The following is a 19,744-nucleotide window of genomic DNA, read 5'->3' on the forward strand; positions in this document are numbered from 1 at the left end:
CCACAAGGGATGAGCATAAGAGTAAAACATTTAAACACCTAGCGTCCAAGAATAAATCAAGTCCCAACAGGCAGATGTAACCAAAATGAAGAAAATTAGCATCTGAGCACTGAATCCAGGCAATTTACCAGTATCTGTAACAAATTCTAAGTATTTAATTTAACTCAGCATTAGATTTTCCATTTTACATATTTCAAGGGAACAGCACGGCATCCAGACACCATATGTTTTAAAGAAGAGGAATACAAAGAAAAATTAAGAAATGGGTTAAGACAGGCTTTAGACAAAAAACTACAAGCTAGTCCCGCATTAAAAAAAAATGCCACAACCAAGTGCTTAAGTATCAACCGAAATCTTTCATCACGATTCTAAATTCCAACCCCACAACCACAAACCAAATGGCACCTTAGCACTGTCTCAGTACCTCCTCCTAGGACTCCTTGAACGGTGTCCACGCGGTGATCTGCAAACAAGAGCAGAGAATGATGATTACCAAACAAGAGCAGAAAGGAAACGACAATGACATGATTCTCAGTAGGCAACCTAGCATGGGACTCGAAATGAAAATAAATTATCCCATCTGAATAAAGAACAGTTCTAGCAATCGTGGGCCTTGCATGTCTCAGAGCCCTTAAATCATAGAATAGGAAAACGTAAACATGGTTGATACATCTTGTCCTTGTGCGATTAACTATTCATTTGAATGCAATTCTAGCAATCAGGGCCGTACATCACAGAGCCCTTAAAACCGTAAGACAACAAAATGTAAACTCGGTTGTTACATCTTGTACTTTTGTGATTCTAAATTCCAACCCCATAACCACAAACAAAATGGAAGCTGGCAGTAACATGCCCAAAATCAGAAGTCAATCACTTTAGGAGAATTTTAACTAACCTCCTCCTCATGTTCCTCTTTCTGTAAGGTCCATTACTGAAGGCCCAATCGACAGAGACAATCTGAGTGAGAAGCTCAGTTCCATTCATTGCAGATATTGCAGCCTGAGCTTCCTCAAAATTCTCATATTCAATTAATGCATATCCCTGAAGATCAAAAAATTCCACATCTGTCAATTAAAAGAGGAAGCCTGCAAGAGAAATTAGTAGACAAAGAATGGATCGTAGCAAGCCAATGTAATATGATAATCCTCGAACTAATAATATGCAACAGTTTGTTATTTTGTCCTCAATCAATAGATTCAATCCAATAAAACAGAAAGTTGACTATGATTAGAATTTATGGCCAGAATAGAAGGTCGGTTGCTAGTACCTATCAGCAAAAGATAAGATGGATCATGTCTCCCTAAAAGAATTCAGCATACTGAAATGTACAAAACACAAAAAATTGGACAATGTATGAAATAACAGCTATTACCAAGGTTCAAAGTATCGGAAACACATGTATCAGAAAGAATTTTAAGAAACGTAACGCTTGGGATATGCATAGATACAGATGAAAAACCAAGATACGCATGAATACGCTATGAAACTCAAATAAATCCTAAAAAATATATTAATAACAATACGCACAAGGTATATATGACCATAAATTATTTAAACATAAAAACCTTACTTTAATGGTTTACATGAAGTGTGAGAGATCAGGACACAATCGGTAACTGCTGAAAATGACAGAAAAACTAAAATGTCTACATATATACCTTTCCTTGATTTTCAGATAATCAAAATAATTTGTCTTAAAAGAAATTAATTAGAAGGATTAGCAACAAAAAAAAAGACTAATGAGAGAGGGAGTAACTTTTTTATCAATAACAATTTCATGAGAGAGGGAGAGTAATTAATTTGTGATGTATGGCTGATGCATTAGAGTATTGGCTCGTATCGGGTTTGTATCGACCAATGCAGACCTGAAACGGTCCGATATGGGGCCATATCAGCCCAATACAGATTAAACGAAACACAACTGGTTTCTATACATTCCATGTATCAGGCCTTTAATGGAACGATACATATCAGCCAATATGAACCAATACATTGCAAAAATTTGAACCTTGGCTATTACATTATGCCAAGGATTGGAATATCACAACATATCGGGGCATATCGACCGATAAGTATCATATTAGTAACCCTCTAATGCACCGCTATACTTGGTGTTTCGAGGTCCCACCTATTTCAAGGGTAGACAGGCCTTAAACTGACCACCCTGAACCAGTTCAAAAGAAAAAAACAGAAGAGGAAAAAAATAAAGTTGGCCTTCAATACAGGCCGATAAGCCTATCGATATTTTGAACCTTGCATTATGCATTACAATATATGCCAATATGTATGATCACAAATCATCAAAGCAACCAATATTACCATCTCTCGCCACCATCAGCATCCTCTATTAACCATCAGAATCACCCTTTTTACATCTTCAACCAATGTAATTCACTATCATAGGTCCATAATACTTGCACAGCAAGAACTTGCTCATTTCTTTATTTTAGCTTCAGCAAATCAGCATCCCTAATTTTAGGACCATAGTGGCACTGTTTACAATCCTGCAACAGCCCCAATTACTAGTTCCAGTATTTCCCTTCAAGAATCACTTGATTGGCAATTGCTATCTAAGGGGATGCTTATCCCATCTTCAGGTTGTGTCTTCTGCCAATGCCAACTCGAGTCGGCAGACCACCTCTTCCTCCAAGGACTCTCCTTGAGACTATCATGCAGACCTGTCAGAGGCCTTAAGAGGAAGGGTAAGATTGCTGGTTTTCAATCACCTTGGCAGTAATTGGACAGTGTGAGCCAGCAAGCCTATGGAAAGTTCGAGGACGAGACTCGCATTCCTATTCCAACTTCGCCTCACCTGAGCATTCCCAACTTTGTCTCACAGTATTTCAGATTTGAATGGAGTGCCTTTCCAACCGAGTGTCAACCCAAAACATCAAGAAAACTTGGAAAGTGGCCCTCACAGTTCGGACAGCCATAGAAGGGATGTGCAATTGGAAGAAGGTACAATCAATATGGCTAGGAATTTGGGGATAAGTGGAGAAAAGGAAACATCTGACAGTCAGAGACAAAAAATAATGGGAGTTGTGGAAATTGGAAAAATAACTTGGGGAAAAGAGGAAAGAACTCTAAAAGGGAATTAAAGAGACTTCAATGAGAAATGAAGGATCAGAAGATAACCGGTCCTAGGGCAGCAAATAAGGCAAAATCAGTAATCGGAGCACAATGAAGTTGTTAAACTGAGATGTCAGGTGTCTAGGAGGCCAGCTCAAGAGAAGTCTAGTAATATGCATTAAGAAGACAAAGGCCAAATATAGTCATCTCACAAGAAACAAAAATAGTAGACAGAAAATTGCTGAGAGCAATTTGGGGAATTCGTTGAAAAAAATGGGCTGTTCTCCCTGCTCTAGGCACCTCAAGGGGGGATTATCCTAGCTTGTAATGAAGAATAGGTATCTGGCATCAAAATAGACAAAGGAGAGTTTTCAATTTCCGTGCTATTTACCAACAAAAATGAGGGATTCAGCTGGATTCTGAATGGAGTCTATGGCCCAAACACTCGTTCAGACAGGCAAAAATTCTGGGAAGAGCTGGATTCTTTGCATGAGTACGATGATTTTCCTTGGTGTTTAGGGGGTGACTTTAATGTCACAAGATTCTCCCAAGAAAATTCCAACAAAAGATCAGTGGCCAGAAGAATGAAGGATTCTCTAGATTCATTTCTAGACATAACCTTTGTGATCTCCCTCAACTTGGTCAAATTTACAAGAGAACTTAATAACCTGCATACTTGACGGGTTTCTGGTAGAGCACTTTCTAGATCTTATTCAAGAAACCAGACCTCGCTGTACTTCAGACGCCATTAGTCTTGGGTACGGACTTGGTTGTGAAAGGGAAATCCCCATTTAGATTAGAAAAGGTGTGGACCCTACATAAGAATTTTCACAAGAAAGTGGCTTCTTGGTGGGAGGAATGCAGTGTAGAAGGCGGGGCTGGTTACAGATTTTCCCAGAAGTTGAAATATCTAACAAGAAAACTAAGATCCCAGGGCAGAGAAGAGATCAAATCTTTTACAAAGGAAACAAGTGTTATCTTCCTGGAGCTGGAAACCAAGATGAAAAGGAGCAATTAGGCACCCTGGATGAAGAAGGAAGAAGGAGAAGAGATGTATTGAGAAGCTCCAGGGAAAAGGTGAAGAAATATTTTGGAGGCAGAGTCAAGGGTTAGATGGTTAAAGGAAGGTGATAATAACTCAAAAGTTTTCCACAGTTATGCTTCGGGCAGATGGAGGAAAAACTTTATCTCAAAAATAAAGGTGGATCAAACGGAGGTGGAGGACGCAGATGAAATAATAGAGGCTTTTTTGAACCACTTCAAAGAGCTCTACTCTAAGGAAAGTATTTGAAAGTTTACTTTAAGAAGTTGGGATGGGCCGGCTCTAGCATAAGAAAAGAGGTCTTGGCTTAAAAGGGATTCTGAGGAGCAAGAATTAAGGGAAGCAGTCTTTGACATAGATGGAAACAGAGCCCCTGGGCCTGATGGTTTCCCCTCATTTTTCTTTCAGAACTGTTGGAATGTGATACAACATGATCTTTTGGAGGTATTCAAGGACTTCCACTCCTCGGCTGTTGTAAACAAAGGAAACAATTCTACTTTTATTTGTCTCATCCCAAAGAAAGGAGGTGTTTTGGAAGTGAAAGACTTAAGGCCAATAAGTTTAGTAGGGAGTGTGTACAAAATTCTGGCTAAAGTGTTGGGAAAAAGACTTAGAGCCCCAAGAGATCTAGTTTCTCCTAAGCAGTTTGCCTTTGTGGAAGGCAGTCAAATTGTGTACAGCATCTTAATAGGAAACAATATGTTGAAGAAAGAAGAGTGGTAGGTCAGGTCTCCTTGTCAAACTAGATCTAGAGAAGGCATACGACAAAGTAGATTGGGACTACCTCCAAGTTCTGAAACTGAGGGGTTTTAGCACAAAATGGTTGCAGTGAATGAAAGGCTGCATTAGTTCAACCTGGTTCACAGTCCTTTTGAATGGAGAGCACAAAGGTTACTTTAAAGCAAGTAGAGGACTTTGACAGGACTGCCCTCTCTCCCCTTTCCTCCTCACCTTGGTGATGGATGTTTTCAGTCAGCTTGTGGAAAAGGCCAAAGGCTTTGAGGTAGGCTGAGATGCTCTCAATGTTTCCCATCTCCAATTCGCAGATGATATTATTATGTTTCTGGAGGCTAATTTGGAAAACATCACTAATGTGAAAAGGGTTTTAAATTGCTTTGAATTAGTTACAGACTTGAGGGTTACTTACTCAAAAAGTAGTCATAATGACTTTTAACTCAGACGAAGAAGCTCTCTCAGAAAGTTTCGCCTTTTAAGTCAATTCTGAACTGCCGAGTGGAAAACCTCCCCCTTTCTTATTTGGGGTTGCCTCCTGATAGAAACCCAAAAAGTCCAAGCTTCCAGAGTGGTGGAAAAATGTGAAAAGAAGTTAGCTTCTTGGAAACACTGCTATCTCTCAAAAGGGGGGTAGACTTACTCTTATTAAGGCTTCCCTTGCAACTCTGCCTATCTGCCAAAATTAGATTACAGCTTGAGAAACTTCAAAAAGACTTCCTCTGGAAAGGTGGAGGTGAGAAAAAAAGCCATCTAGTGAATTGGGTTCGGGTTTGTAAGTCTAAAGAGGCTGGAGGGTTGGAGATTGGCCACCTAAAAGAGAAGAACAATTCTCTCCTTGGAAAAAGGCTGTGGAGATTCCCTACTGAAACAAATTCTCTTTGGGCAGCTGTTATCACTAGCAAGTATGAGTTGAACGCAAACAGTTGGGATTGCAATCCTCATTCAAACCAACTAGCTTCCGCAAACCCATGGAAAGGTATCATTTCTACTTATAACAGTTTTATCCCTTTCATAAAGCTTAGAGTGGGTAATGGCGCACTAGAATAAAGTTCTGGACAGACCTACGGTGGGGCAATTCTACCCTAGAAAATTCTTACCCTAAATTCTTTAACCTCTCCCTCAACAAAGAAGCAACCATCTCCCAGTGCCTTCCCTCTTCTCCGATCAAGAGAAATATAAACTTGAGCCTTAGAAGACCCTTAAGGGATTCGGAGATCAATGAGTTAACTGACCTCCTCCTTTCTCTCAGAGAGGCCTACATTTCCCCAAACTCCCTAGGCTCCCGTGTTTGGAAACCCCACCCTGCTGGCAAGTTCTCTTCCAAGTCTTTTTCAAGGCTCTGGTTGCAGAAGAGCAAAACTGTGTTTTTCCTTTCAAGAAGGTCTGGTGCAACTTCGTCCCCTCAAGAGTGTGCTTCTTCATATGGGCGGCTTGTCTGCATTGAATAAACACCTGCAATTTGCTGCAAAAGAAAAATCTTGGCAGACTTTATATCTCTCCCCATGTCTGCATCCTCTGCTTCCGAGAAGGAGAGTCAGCCAACCACTTGTTCATCCATTGCCAGGAAACCAGGTACATTTGGAACTACTTCTTGCAGCTAGCCGGGTACAGCTGGGTTGCTCCAAATCACCTCAGGACTTGCTATTTCAGTGGCAAGGAAAAGGACTGAGTAGGAGAGGCAAGGTGTACTGGCAAATAGTGATGCATGCTGTGCTTTGGGGAATTTGGGAGGAAAGAGATTAGGCCAAATCCAAGAGTGAGTTGATCTCTCACATCAACTATCATTTTAATTTGTGGATTTCCAGCTCAGATGTGTTCAGAGGAATCAATGTTAACAATCTAAACAGGAATGCAGTTAACTTCTTGTTCTCCTCCCCATCCCCCCCACCCATCTCCAGGGGTGCATTTCTCAAAAGGGAAGGAGCCGGAACTCTAAGTTTTGATGGAAGTGCTTTAGGTAACCCTGGTGTTGCTGGCATTGGAGGTGCTTTAAGAGATGAAAATGGGAACATCTGCTGGGTGTACTGTGACAGAGTTCCTCCTGTGTAAATGCCATTGCAGATGGATTAACAAAGCTAGGTGCTATTTCAGAGACCTTGTACTGTGACAGAGTTCCTCCTGTGTAATCTTTAGGGGTCTGATCCCTGTTTTGCATTTGTACACCTCCTTGTGTAACCTCTTTTTCTTTAATGAATTCAGTTAACATTTCTCAAAAAAAGAACAACAAAAAGGACAGTTTGGAAGGAAATATAATATGAGGATCTTCAACACCAGCTCCACTAAAGAGGAGGAGCTACTGAAGACAGTGGTGCCAGGTATCTCTTGGTTATTGGTGCTGATCATTTCAATTAATATGGTCAAAGAACGTGCTTCAAGAGATTGGGTGTTTGCTAACAACTTCAACTCCTATGTTACCAATCAAAACAAAAAGAAAAAGGGGAAAAACTTCAACTCCCATGAAGTTATTCTTTGATAACTAGTCTGCAATCCACATTGTGTCAATCCAATGTTCCATGAAATAACAAAAGACATTAAAGGACTTTGTAAGAGAGGAAGTTCTCAGTGAAGATGTATTGTCAAATTTGAAGATGAATTAGCTGACCTATTTACTACAAGTTTAAGTCACAAAAGGAGATGAATTAGCATGAGGGGAAGTTGTAGAAGCTATATTAAGCATATAAGGTTTTTACCAATAAAACGAGATTTTATTAAAATCAAGTTTAAGTATTACAATAAGGTGGGAGTTTTCTCCATCCCACAGACTGATATATAATATATAATGTTGCCTAAAACATTTGGTGCCTAGCTGTCCCTTGTTTAGCCAGACCATCAACCATCCCATTTGCTGTTCTTCTTACCCATTTAAAGACAACATTCATCTCCTTGTTATGCTTTCTATTTCCCAAAAAGTATGTCTGTAGATCCACGGGTTATGATAGTTGCATTTTGTCCAAGAAATGATCACCTGAGAGTCCCTTCTACCTCCAGTTGTGGAAACCAAATTGCTTAGCAAATTTTAAACCATGAAGTAGTCCATGCAGCTCAGCTGTCAATGCATTATTACCATCTGTCAAGGGTCCTGGAAACAAAACAAACATCTTTCCTTCTATGTCTCGGAAGACTACACTCAATCCAGCTGCAACTTGATTGCAAAATAACTTCCATCAAAGTTGAGTATAACAAAGTTGGTTGCTGGGGTGTCCAGTTCATAGTTACTCCTCCTTGACTTGAGCCGATAGTGCCACTTCCTTCCAGGTTCTCAAAATGTCATTATTGAGAAAAATTGGAAGTCCTCCAGGGTCTTCACCCTATGTGCAACTTACTTTTAATTGCGTCAATGATCTCCAGCTCTGTTCTACTCTTTTCACTGAAAATCCTCCAATTCCTTTCTTCCCAAACAGTCCATAACATGGCTGCTCTCACTGCTTTCCACATAATTCTTCCCCTTTTCTTTGGCGGTCTCAGGAAATTTGGATCAAAGAGACCCACCACATCCTCTGGAGGAGTTCACCCTCTCTCATTCATTCTTTTTTCAGTCTCTCTCATTCATTCTTTTAAGTAAATCAACAAGGGGGGAAAGACACATTTCTCTCCACCAAGTGCACACTCATTTCTACTCTCTCTTCTCTTCTTCTCTCTACACCTAAAACCCATATCCATAAACATTTGCAAGGCTTTATAATGTGTGGGAGGGATCTACAGGAATTAATCAGGTCATGTGGTAGCATAATTTTCAGGACCGATTTGTATTGAGATTCATTGAAAGCAGAAATAATGGCATTAAGGGAGTTTACAGAGCAAAGAAGCTCAACGTGAATAAACTGATTATTGAAGGAGACCTGTAATTGGTGATTAAGTGGCTCAAGAATTAAGAGAATGTCTTTTGGGTGTACAAAAATGAATGAAAAGGCTAAAATGGTTAACAAGGGACATGGATGAAAATTTTCAGTCAGTGCAAAGGATGGCCAACAGCATGGCTGATTCCTTGGCAAAACAAAGGGTGGGGTGGGCAGAGATCAAATGTTATAGGCTCAGCTGTAAATTTTGTGGTGCTTGGAGAAATGCTATTTTATCTCCAATGCTAATTGTACAGATACTCTAGATTTAATCTTAATGAGTTACAGTTAGTGATCAAAAAAGAATTTACCAACCTAGTGAATTTCTATCTTCAATAATAACTTTCTCACGATATAGAAAAAAGTAGGTTGTCAGTATTATGAATCCTTGATCATTGGTCAACAAATGTATCCACATAGATAGAATACAAAGAAATGAAGAAACAAAAAAAAGGTAAAGTCAAGTTTAAGATCATCTATATATGAGGTTCATTGGTGATGGATCCAAATGCATATTTTAAATTAAAATAATTTTACTTACCTTCACAAATCCCGTGCGACGATCAAGATTTAGATGCAAGTTCCTAATCTCCCCAAATTCACCAAAGGCATTCTGGAGATCATCCTCTTGTGCCTCCTCGTGTACCCCGGTAACCAAAATAATCCATCCCTCAATAGCTGAATATATTTAATGAAAAATTAAGTATTCTAAAGATTACAATTAGAAAAAGGGATAAAAAAGAAAATAAAGATACTAAAAAGACTCAATGAGATGAACCATATAATAGACATTTGGACACAATTTTATCCATGGATCATCTGGCATAGTAATACAAAACAATAAGCTAAACAATGACAAAAATTAGTGCATGAAAAGCTTTTTCTTTTTTGTATAAGGTGCATAAAAGGACTTTAGACAAAAACTCTTTTATGCTGAAGAAAAGTAAGATTCCAGAATGGCAAATTAAACAGAAATATTGTATTTCATGGACAAATGAGTAGGCCTAAGACAAATAAACAATAAAAAGAACTCAAGATTAGTAGCATCTAAATATTAAAATTATAAATTTGATCTATGACATGGAAGGCAGAAGCTACTGTAGAAAACAAATCTGCCAGAACAGCTACCATTTAATCAGTGGACAAATATTTTATAGCTAGTGCAGAATATAGAGTTAAAATCTTCCCCAACTTAAATTTTCATATTTTTAGGCTAGATTGCAAAAACTGGACCAAAGCCAACCCACCCAGGCCCAACCTAACTGCCACTGCGTTGCATCCCTAATAATTTGTTTATAAGTAACATCCAATTTCATTTGAAAAATAAGTGTATATTCAAAAAACTGGACAGAAATATAAGCAACAAATCCCTGGAAAGGTATCTGTTCCATTAATACTTCTTTCTTTCCTTTTATAAGGTATAAAGTGGGAAATGGTTCTAAAATTAAATTCTGGAAAGATCTTTGGTGGGGGGATTCCACCCTGGCTGCCTCTTTCCCTAGGCTTTTTAATCTATCCCTCAACCAAGAAGCCACTATTTCTTCCTGCCTTCCAAACCAAATGCCAAGAAATCTTTAAACCTACACCTCAGAAGACCCCTTAGGAACTCAGAGATTCCTGATCTAATAGCCCTAATTCAGACCCTCAAAGAAGCATACACCTCCCCCTCTTATTCTGACACCCGAATCTGGACCTTACACCCAAATGATGAATTCTCTTCTAAGTCTATGTTCAGGGCTTTGATTGCTAAGAAAATTTGGTGTAGCCACATTCCTACAAGAATTTGCTTCTTTGTTTGGGAAGCTTGTCTCCAAAAAATTAATACCTGTGATCTCCTTCAGAAAAAAACTCTTGGGTAGATGCTTCATTTCTCCCCATGTTTGTATTCTATGCCTCAGCAAGAGTGAATCAGCAGATCACATCTTTCTTCACTGCAGGTTTACCCAAAGGATATATGGTCACACTTCTTGAAAATGGCAGGTTATAGCTGGGCCTTCCCAAAACATATTATGGACATTTTGCACCAATTGCAAGGAACAGATTTAAGTAAAAGGGGTAAAGTCTTTTGGCAATCAGTGTTACATGCAGTGTTATGAGGCGTTTGGGATGAAAGAAACAATCACCTCTTTGACAATAAAAGCAGAACCCTGGAGGAATTAATCTCAGACATTACTTACCTTTGCAATCTATGGACGGTGCATTCAGATCTGTTCAAAGGATTTTCAGTCAATGATAAGAACAGAGATGCTTACCCTTTTCTGTTTTTCCCTCATCCCCAGAAAACGGTTTTCAGACACCACATTCTCTCCTTTGAAGGGGTGATTACCCTTAACTTTGACGGTTGTGCCTTAGGCAACCCTGGGTTTGCTGGTATTGGAGGCATAGTAAGGGATGAAAGGGGAAATATATGCTGGACGTTTAGTGGCCCAATTGGCTTGGCTGACTCCACAAAGGATGAAGTGATGGCTGTTCTCACCGGAATCAGGATAATAAAAAATTTGGGAATTCAGAATTTGACTATTGCAGGAGATTCAGAAAATACGATAAAATGGTTGAGAGACAAAGAGAGGGGTCCTTGGAGACTGAATCACTATCTGACAGAGGCTTGGGATTCTTTGAATTGTTTGAATGTTAACATAGTTTGGATTCCTAGGGAACAGAATCATACTGCAGATGGCCTAGCTAAATTTGGTGTGTATTTGGAGCAATTGTATAGCGACAAGCTTCCCCCATTGTAACTAGTAGGGGTTCTTCCCCCACTCTGTATATCTCCCCTTGTTCCCTCTCTTCTTCTTAATGAAATCTGGTTAAATTTTCTAAAAAAAATAATAATAATACCCTATACTACCAAGGAGTGTTATCTCACATTCTCATCCAGCTTTAAAGAACTTGGCAATCCTTTTCCACCCTCAAATCTGATCGTTCCTGCATCGGTGCCAATTTTAGATCTTGCCTAAGAGCAAGGATTTTTGCCTTTAGAGAGTTGTTATTCCCAACAGATCCCAAATAGTTGAGAAGGATATCACAACAGATATTTCTTATTACTCCTCCAATTACTGAAGCTGCATCCCTAATAAAAATGCTTATTCAACTTTTCAAAAATGAGAGTAGAGAAAGACAGTAGGGAACAAATTGCCACACAAACTATGGGATGGACGGGAAGAGTAATACTTGGGGATTTAGGGAACTTGAGCAATATTGTTGAACTCTTGCATTTTATAAATACAATTAACTATTCAAATCATGAATAGTAATGTTTCAATTCAAACATTACAACTGAATCCTTCTCCAGAAAATCTTATGATTATTGTTTGAACTTTATGGTTTGTCAATTCAACTTGTGAATTCTACAGAAATGTTTTAAATTACGGAGGCATGATGTAACTCATGTAAGGCATTCCACTACTGAAGATGTAAGGCATAGTTTAGAACGTAAGAGGCACAAGCCTCTTTTAGAAGAGGAGGGGGAGGAGGAAAGAGGGTTTAAAAAGATGCCCACCCCCCACCTCAACACACACACGCAAAAAAAAAGAAAAAATAAATAAAAAGAATTGGGGGAGGGGCAAAGCCCCCCCTCAAACTTTCTTTTCCCTTCCATTCCCTTTTCTTTTCTTTCTTTTCTTTCCCTTTTCCTTTCCTTTCCCTTCTTTTCTTTTTTTATATCCTTTTGTCTGAGGCACATGAGGCATACACCTCAGGGCGTTTTGGGGGTGCCTCACTTAGAGGTGCGCCTCCAAGCATATGCCTCCTACACCTTTTAAAACACTATTCTATAATTTATCCAATTCATAGAACTTGAATTGATGTTATGATGACCTAGCTTTGTATTTTTTTTTTCATTTCTTTATTTTTATTTTTGTTAATGAAGTTAAACTTTAGAATAAGACATTTAGGCCATTTAAAACTAATTTAAAGACTTGTTCATTTTTCATCGTATGTAGGTTAAAGAGCCCTTATCTGAGGATTAATTAACTTGCATAGTTGTTAAGGCAAGACCAAAACAATAAGGTATTCTATTTGGAATCACCATGCGCTTCACCTTGGTCTTTTTAATGAGATTTATACCAACTTTTAGTATAGCACAACTTACACCTTATCATTTGTACAAAATGATGGTGAAAAAAGCAAAAGGACATCATAGAAGACTAATTTTCAATTTAAAAAGCTATAAAATTGGTTTAAAGCATATAAATTGTTCAAGGAGACAATGGAGCACCAACTTGCAGTAGAACTTTACAAAACAAAAAGCTGAATTCTAGGTTAGTTCCTTAGCTTTATATACCAATCAACATGCGTATAAATAGAAAAAAAATAGCAATGTTTTTACTAATAACAATGATTTCTCTCGAACCATGATAAATAAGGGAATGCAGATTTAGATAAGTTGGTCATCTGCAAAGAAGACAACCGACAAAACCTGTGAGAAGAAGTGGTATATTACAACATAAAAGGCCTAGAAGAGTTAGGATCATCACAAAAAAGGAATGAGTTGAAGTCATGGTTTCAAATGTCGCGAAATGTCGCTAATGTCGCCCGACATATGTCGATGTTGAGGCTCATTGACATGAAAATGGATAGTAATATAAAAATTACATTATTTCGGAAATGTCGACCAAATCGATCCAAATAACGAAAAAAAAGACAGTTTTTTCCTATTATGTCGACAAGATGTCGACTAATGTACATTAATAATATAATATATTAGTATATTATATTATTATAATACAATATATTAATATAATTTATTCCATTAATAATTTCTATTTAATATTTCAAATAAAATATTTATAAAAAAGAATTAACAAAATAAAAAAACAAAAGAATAAATTAATTACTTTATAATATAAAACATAAAATATTTTTCAAGTAATAAAATATTAACTAGTTAGTATTTTCTAAAATATTTATTAAAATTAGAAAATGTTTATTAAATTTTATAATAAATCATATTCTACATTTAATATAAAAAATCAGAATAAATTTATTAAATTTTATACTAAATCATAATTTATTATAAGTTTAGTATTAAAAATCATAATAAATTCATTATGTTTTATAAGAAATCAGAATTTATCATAATCTTAATACTACAAAAAAGGAGAATCAGTTTATTAAATTTATAATAAAACATATTGTATTATAACTTTAATATTTAAAAAATCAGAATCAATGTATTTCTATTTACTAGTGTGAAATAAATATATTAGAATTTATAATAAATCAGAATTAAATATAAGAAAAGAAAATATCAGATAACCTTGTAAAAACATCAAAATGCATAATAAATCAGTAAATCGTCATTTACTAATTTGTTACTGATCTTAGTTTCTTAGCTTTATATAATGGTTGGGAATAAGATAATAGTCTAGAAATATGTATTAATGCTTCTTTTATCATTTTACAAAATATCATTGCATATTTCCACATACTTCATAATATTTCCACAATGTCTCTAATTTTTACAATATTTCCACTCGACATTTCCGACATATGTCCTATATTTTGGCAAGTGACATTTCCATCAACATCAACATTTTAAAACTTGGTTGAAGTAGTGAAAAATGAATTAAGGGCTCATAACTTTATAATGGATATGGCATTGAACAGAGCAAAATGTCGGAACAAGATTCATGCGGCCAGGCTTAGTTGAGTTGACTTGAGAAAAACAAACCACCTGCTTTCACATTGCTCCTATGCATCGAAATGAAGTGAGAGACCTATTCAAACTTGATTTCTTTAGTGGTGGCAATCAAAGGCAAAACAATTGTAGGGCAATGTGTGCAGGGAGTTGTTCTTTAAGGTTATGGAGTGAAAGAAACTCAAGAATACTTGAAGAAAAATTTAAAGAAGAAGATTATTTTTGAGATCACAAAGAATAGGGTGGATCATTGGTCCGTTAAACATAGGTGATGTTTAGGAAACCTAGGGCATTCTAGAGTAAGGAGTCTGGTTAGGGATGTAAATGGCATCATAATTCTCAACTACTCGGGGCCAATTGATCAAGACAATTCCTTAAGATCTGTAGTTATTAGCCCTAATTCAAGGCCTAAAGCTGTTGAAACTGCAGGGATTGACAAATGTGGAAGTGGAAAGATATTGTCAAACCATTATTTGTTGGATAAAATCACAACACCAAAGTCCTCAGAAGTTTAGACATCTAGTGAGATTGGCTCAAGCCCTAGGTGGCTCCTTGAATGCCTTGTTCTATTGGGTGCCTAGAAGTGCTAATGTCTTGGCAGACTCTTTGGCAATAGCTAGGGTGAGGAAAGATGTTTTAGAATTGGGTTGCACAGGGCTGGGCGGTAATCTGTAAGGGCTGAAGTTTGCATTCAGTTTTCTCTTTTTATTGTGATGTATGAGGCCCCTTTGGGGTGATCACTTTTTCTCTCATTAATGAAATTTACTGTTATTTATCAAAAGAAAAAGACAAATCATCATATCTAAAAGATAAAAGCAATTAAATATATTAGTTTCATTATTTCAAAAATAACACTATATTAAATAAATATTTAATAAAGCAATTTCATGTCAAATGAGCAACTAAAGAATTGTTATAATTTGATGCTAATAAAATTTAAGAGAACAACAAAAAGAGAAAGAACAGCCCTTTTATTTTGTTTGTTCTGAGAGTATCTTTTAGTAAAGAAATAAAGAGAGTAGTTGTAAGAGGGGGGACCTCTTTTATCCTTCTTCTATGCTTTCTTTTTCTCTTCTCTAAACCTTCTAGGCAGGAGCCTAGACAAAGCCTTGACAACAATGCAGATTTGCGCATGAGAAGTTTAATTGGAGGGAAATCAAAAGAATCATGAGGGGATTCAGAGAATTTGCATCTAGTCAAAACTGTACAGATCTATTACTTCAAAAGACCAGGTTGACTTGATTTAATTTGCACACGAAGGAGGACTTCCTGTCCCTCTGGAACCTGGATTGAGAAGAACAATTCCTGAAACTTGTTAAACTTTAATTCTAAGATTTATCAGCCGGAAGCAGAAGGATAGGCTAGAGGAGCGGAATAATGCTTTTATTAAACACAAACGATAAGAGTAACAAGCATCCCAAGGAGAGGGACAAAATGTGACTTCTCCAGAAAAACTAATTACAGCTTTTCAAACTCAACTAGAACAAGTTACAAAGTAGCCCAAAAGAGACAGTCCCGAGAAACCCCTTGTTTTGCTAATGAATCAGCCACAGCATTTGCCAATCTGCTCACCCATTGAACACTAATTATCATATTATTAGTTAGTCATTTCACTTTTTTGAGGAGATCTCTATAGCCCCATATGACAGAATTTGGGTTCAAAAGCCACCCCCTACCACCTTAGAGTCACCTCCAATCAGTAAATGCTCCACCCCAAGCTGGTTCACAATCTGGATCCCTTGTACAACAGCTAATATCTCTGCCCTTGTAGGGTCACCCAGTTATTTAAAAGGCGCACGCCTAGGCGCACAGGAAAGGAGCATTTTGGGGTAAGCGCCTCACCCAGGTTCTAGGTGCACCCCTTTCAAAAGGCGCATGTCTAGTCTTGGTGCGCCTTGCGCCTCAGCCCAGGCATGCGCCTTCTTAAAATTTTGCACTTTTTGCCTTTTTTTGAGTCTAACGGCTGGGCTGGGGCCTCCGCCCCCGGACCCCCGACCACACCCCTCAAGGCAAGCCCGAACAAGTCTATGTTAGGGTTTGACATTCTTATACATGGAAAATAATAATTTTATAACTTTAATTGCCTTTTAAGAAGATATTTTATTGGAATGAATGAATGAACAACATTAGCAAATAGGGGGTTCTCAGAGCACCAATCAGTTAAGAAGATTAAATGGCTAACAAGGAATATGCCGGTCTCCTTGTTAGCCATTTAATCTTCTTAACTTTGTTCTTATAGCACCAAAAAGTCTCCTCATATTTCATTAACCAGCCCACCACCACCTTTGAGTCCCCCTCAATAATTAGTTGTTGTACCCGCATTTGGTTTGCAAACTGCACCCCTTGTACAGCAGCTAGCATTTCTGCCCTAACAGAGTCACCAAGACCCAAAGGACCTGAGTACAACAAAACAACCTCTCCAAACTCATTCCTCAGAATCCCCCACTCCAGATGGCCCTGGATTGCCCAAATTGTTACCATCGAAGTTCAGATTCAAGGAGCCTTCAGCCAGAGGACACCACCTTGGGGCTACCCTGCTCTTGATGGAAGAGCACCTCGCTATTGCTAACCAGTTTCTCCAAAAGTCATTAAAGAAGAACTGATGGAACAGGTCCAAATTCGTCAACCATTGTATTGCCCTAGACAACACACAGTCCTTCGATTTCTGGTTATTTCTTTCCTTCTCTTGAAAGATTCTATCATTCCTTTCTTCCCATAGCATCCAAATCAAGGCTGCTCTCGCACATCTCCACATTGATCTTCCTCTTTTTGTAGGCCAGCTGAAGGTAGACTGATCAAAGATCAACCATACTTCTGCTGGCAAGCTTCAATTACACCCAAACAAAGAGAGTAGCCAAACCCACAATTCTGTAGAGAGTGTGGACAGGAAATGAATAGATGGTAACAGTCCTCCCCGTGAGCTCTACAGAGGATACACCAGTTGGGATAAATACAAAGGAAAGGTCTTCTCTTTTGTAGGTTACCTAAAGTGTTTAATTTTCTGTAGTACAGAAGAAAGCCATAACCTTTGGGGAAATCGGCCTGAACCAAATTTCCTTTGAGGGAAAGGCCTGTTGGGTGTAAGACTGAAACAAGGACTTAAGGAATGAGGTACAAGTAGACATCCCTTTGGGGGTAGGAACCCACACCCTTTTGTCTGGCTTGAAAGGATCTAGACAAATCTGATTAAAGAGGCCAAGCAAATGAGATAAAGAATCAATTTCAGCATCCCTTGGAGAGGGATCCAAATTAGGACTAAGGGATTTGAAGAAAGAAGCACAAGCAAAGGTGCCTTTTGGGACAGGGATCCAAATTCTTCCATCAGATTTAGTAGGGTCCAAACAAAGTGACTCAAGCAAAAGTAATAACTCTGAAGCACAAACAGACTCATTACCCCTTAACCCCTACAAAAACCAAAGTCCCAATTTAGGGCAACAGATATGGAAAAGATATAACTTAGAGACTTTAGAAGAGTTTAATCACCGGAAAAGATAAGGATTGAATGAAGAAAGGTAAGAAGGGCAGAAGTTAAGGAGGACTAAAGAGATGTTCATCCATAGAGAACAAATTTGTAGGAGGCATGAATCAAGAGTGAAGTGGGTAAAAGAGGGATGGCAACAGAAAATTTTATTACAGGTATGCAAATGAAAAAGGGAGAAAAAAATTACATTAGCAAGCTACTTATGAGAGGGAAAAAACAAATGACCCAAAGTTGATAGCTAAGGAAATTGTTAACTTCTACCAGAATAAGCTCTACACTTTAGAGAGAATAGAGAGACTTTCTTTAGGGAATTATCCAGGCCCAAGAATCTGTAATGCCAAGAAGAATCGTAGAGAGGTTTTAAAGTAGAAACTAGAAAATCCACAAAAGGGTTTTCTCTCTTGATAAGGAGAAAGCACAAGGTCCAGATGGCTTCTTCTTGGCATTTTACTATAAATATAAATATAAATATATACATATATATATGTAGATATGTATTCTTGGCATTTTAAGAATATATATATATAAGGGAGACAGACAACTATATAGAAGTTAATCTTGGCATTTTAAGAATATATATATATATATGTAGATATGTATTCTTGGCATTTTAAGAATATATATATATAAGGGAGACAAACAACTCTATAGAAGCTAATCAGCCCTGACAGACAAGATGAAGACCAATGGGCTCTAAGGCACTTGATTAGGAGAGCTAAATCCCTGACAGTTATTGAATTGTTTGTTCAGGTGGATTACAACTTACAAGATCAGCGACCTCCAAGGCCATCCGCTTAGAAAGAGAGCATGAACATAGGCAGTAAACTGTTAACAAGCATAGAATATTTTTGGACAGCTTTATGGTCAAAAAAATATTTTGGGACAGCCACATATAATGTCCTTTCCGTTTCCTTTCCTTCTTTTCTTTTTTATTTCCATTCATAAAGGAAGTTAAAGGATGAAGATTTGTCCCAAAAGTGGGAACCTCAGCTCCCCCAATCTAAGTACTGGCCAGTACTAATAACTATACATATCTAGCGTTGGAAAGTCTCCATAAGAGCAAAGGCGAGGCGTTGTTTATCCCATAACAGTATGCATCTCAAACAAGGATATTATTGCATTTCGTTTAAGGGGTCGCTTTTACTAACTGAAAACATCTAAAGAATACCCTAAAACCCTAAACATGCAGTGAAGGAGAACTAAAAGGAGAAAGAAGAGGAACGGAAACAACATAACAGTTAAGAAACCCTAAAATACGAAAGCAAGCAGTAACAGCGAGAAAGAAATAGATGTAGGTAGAAGAACTGACATCGTTGGGGACCGGGGCCGCCATCCGAGTCCAAGGATTCGAAATTATTGGCGGCGAAGCGACTATTGCGTTCCGCGTCGGTTTCTTCTCGAAAACCTCTACCTTTGGTCTTCTTTGGACCAGACAACGAGGATGAACCACCAGTGATGGCAGATTTGAGCTTCGGAAGAGGAGCTCTCGGCGAAGTTTCAACGTCCACAGCTCCGTCTTCGTCCATGAGGTCGTCCTCTTCGGGCTCGAAGTCCACGGCTTCGACATCTGCGTTCGCCATTCTCTCCTACTTGCACTGTAGTTCTGCTCTTCTTTCCCTCAGAACGAAGAGGAAAGGTTTTAGAGCTGGAAAAAGGGTTTTATTATATCGAAATAGCACGTGCTCTGCACGTGATCGCTCACCAACGACCATTGCCTAATCTAAAAACTATTCCAATCCAACGGTTATCATAAGTGGCCAAATCCTCTCTGGATTCTGGGACTCTCTTGGGCTGTGTTTGCGGGGCATCTAATAGGAATCCAAAAGCACCAAAATAACCGCATGGTAAAACAGCTGCAAACCGACTTTTTTAATCAAAAAGTCCATTCAGAAAAAAGCCAAAACATAATGGCTTTGGCTTCTAACTTTTTTAAGTTTATGAGA

The 19,744-nt window shown here is 38.0% G+C and overlaps 1 protein-coding gene across 1 annotated transcript; it reads right to left on the minus strand.

Annotated features, from left to right (window-relative positions):
• Nucleotides 1–77: 77 nt before the first annotated feature.
• On the minus strand, nucleotides 78–19,440 carry LOC104606290 (RNA-binding protein Y14). Its single transcript, XM_010271403.3, has 4 exons — nucleotides 19,111–19,440; nucleotides 9,224–9,360; nucleotides 896–1,041; nucleotides 78–463 (listed from the first exon to the last, which is right to left on the minus strand). Exons 1-4 carry the CDS (start codon nucleotides 19,379–19,381, stop codon nucleotides 418–420), a joined length of 600 nt encoding a protein of 199 aa, XP_010269705.1. The 5' UTR covers nucleotides 19,382–19,440; the 3' UTR covers nucleotides 78–417.
• Between the last annotated feature and the right edge of the window lie 304 nt (nucleotides 19,441–19,744).

The sequence above is a fragment of the Nelumbo nucifera genome, chromosome 2 (genome assembly GCF_055504915.1).
Source record: "Nelumbo nucifera cultivar China Antique chromosome 2, China Antique-T2T, whole genome shotgun sequence".
In the NCBI taxonomy this organism is placed as follows: Eukaryota; Viridiplantae; Streptophyta; class Magnoliopsida; order Proteales; family Nelumbonaceae; genus Nelumbo; species Nelumbo nucifera.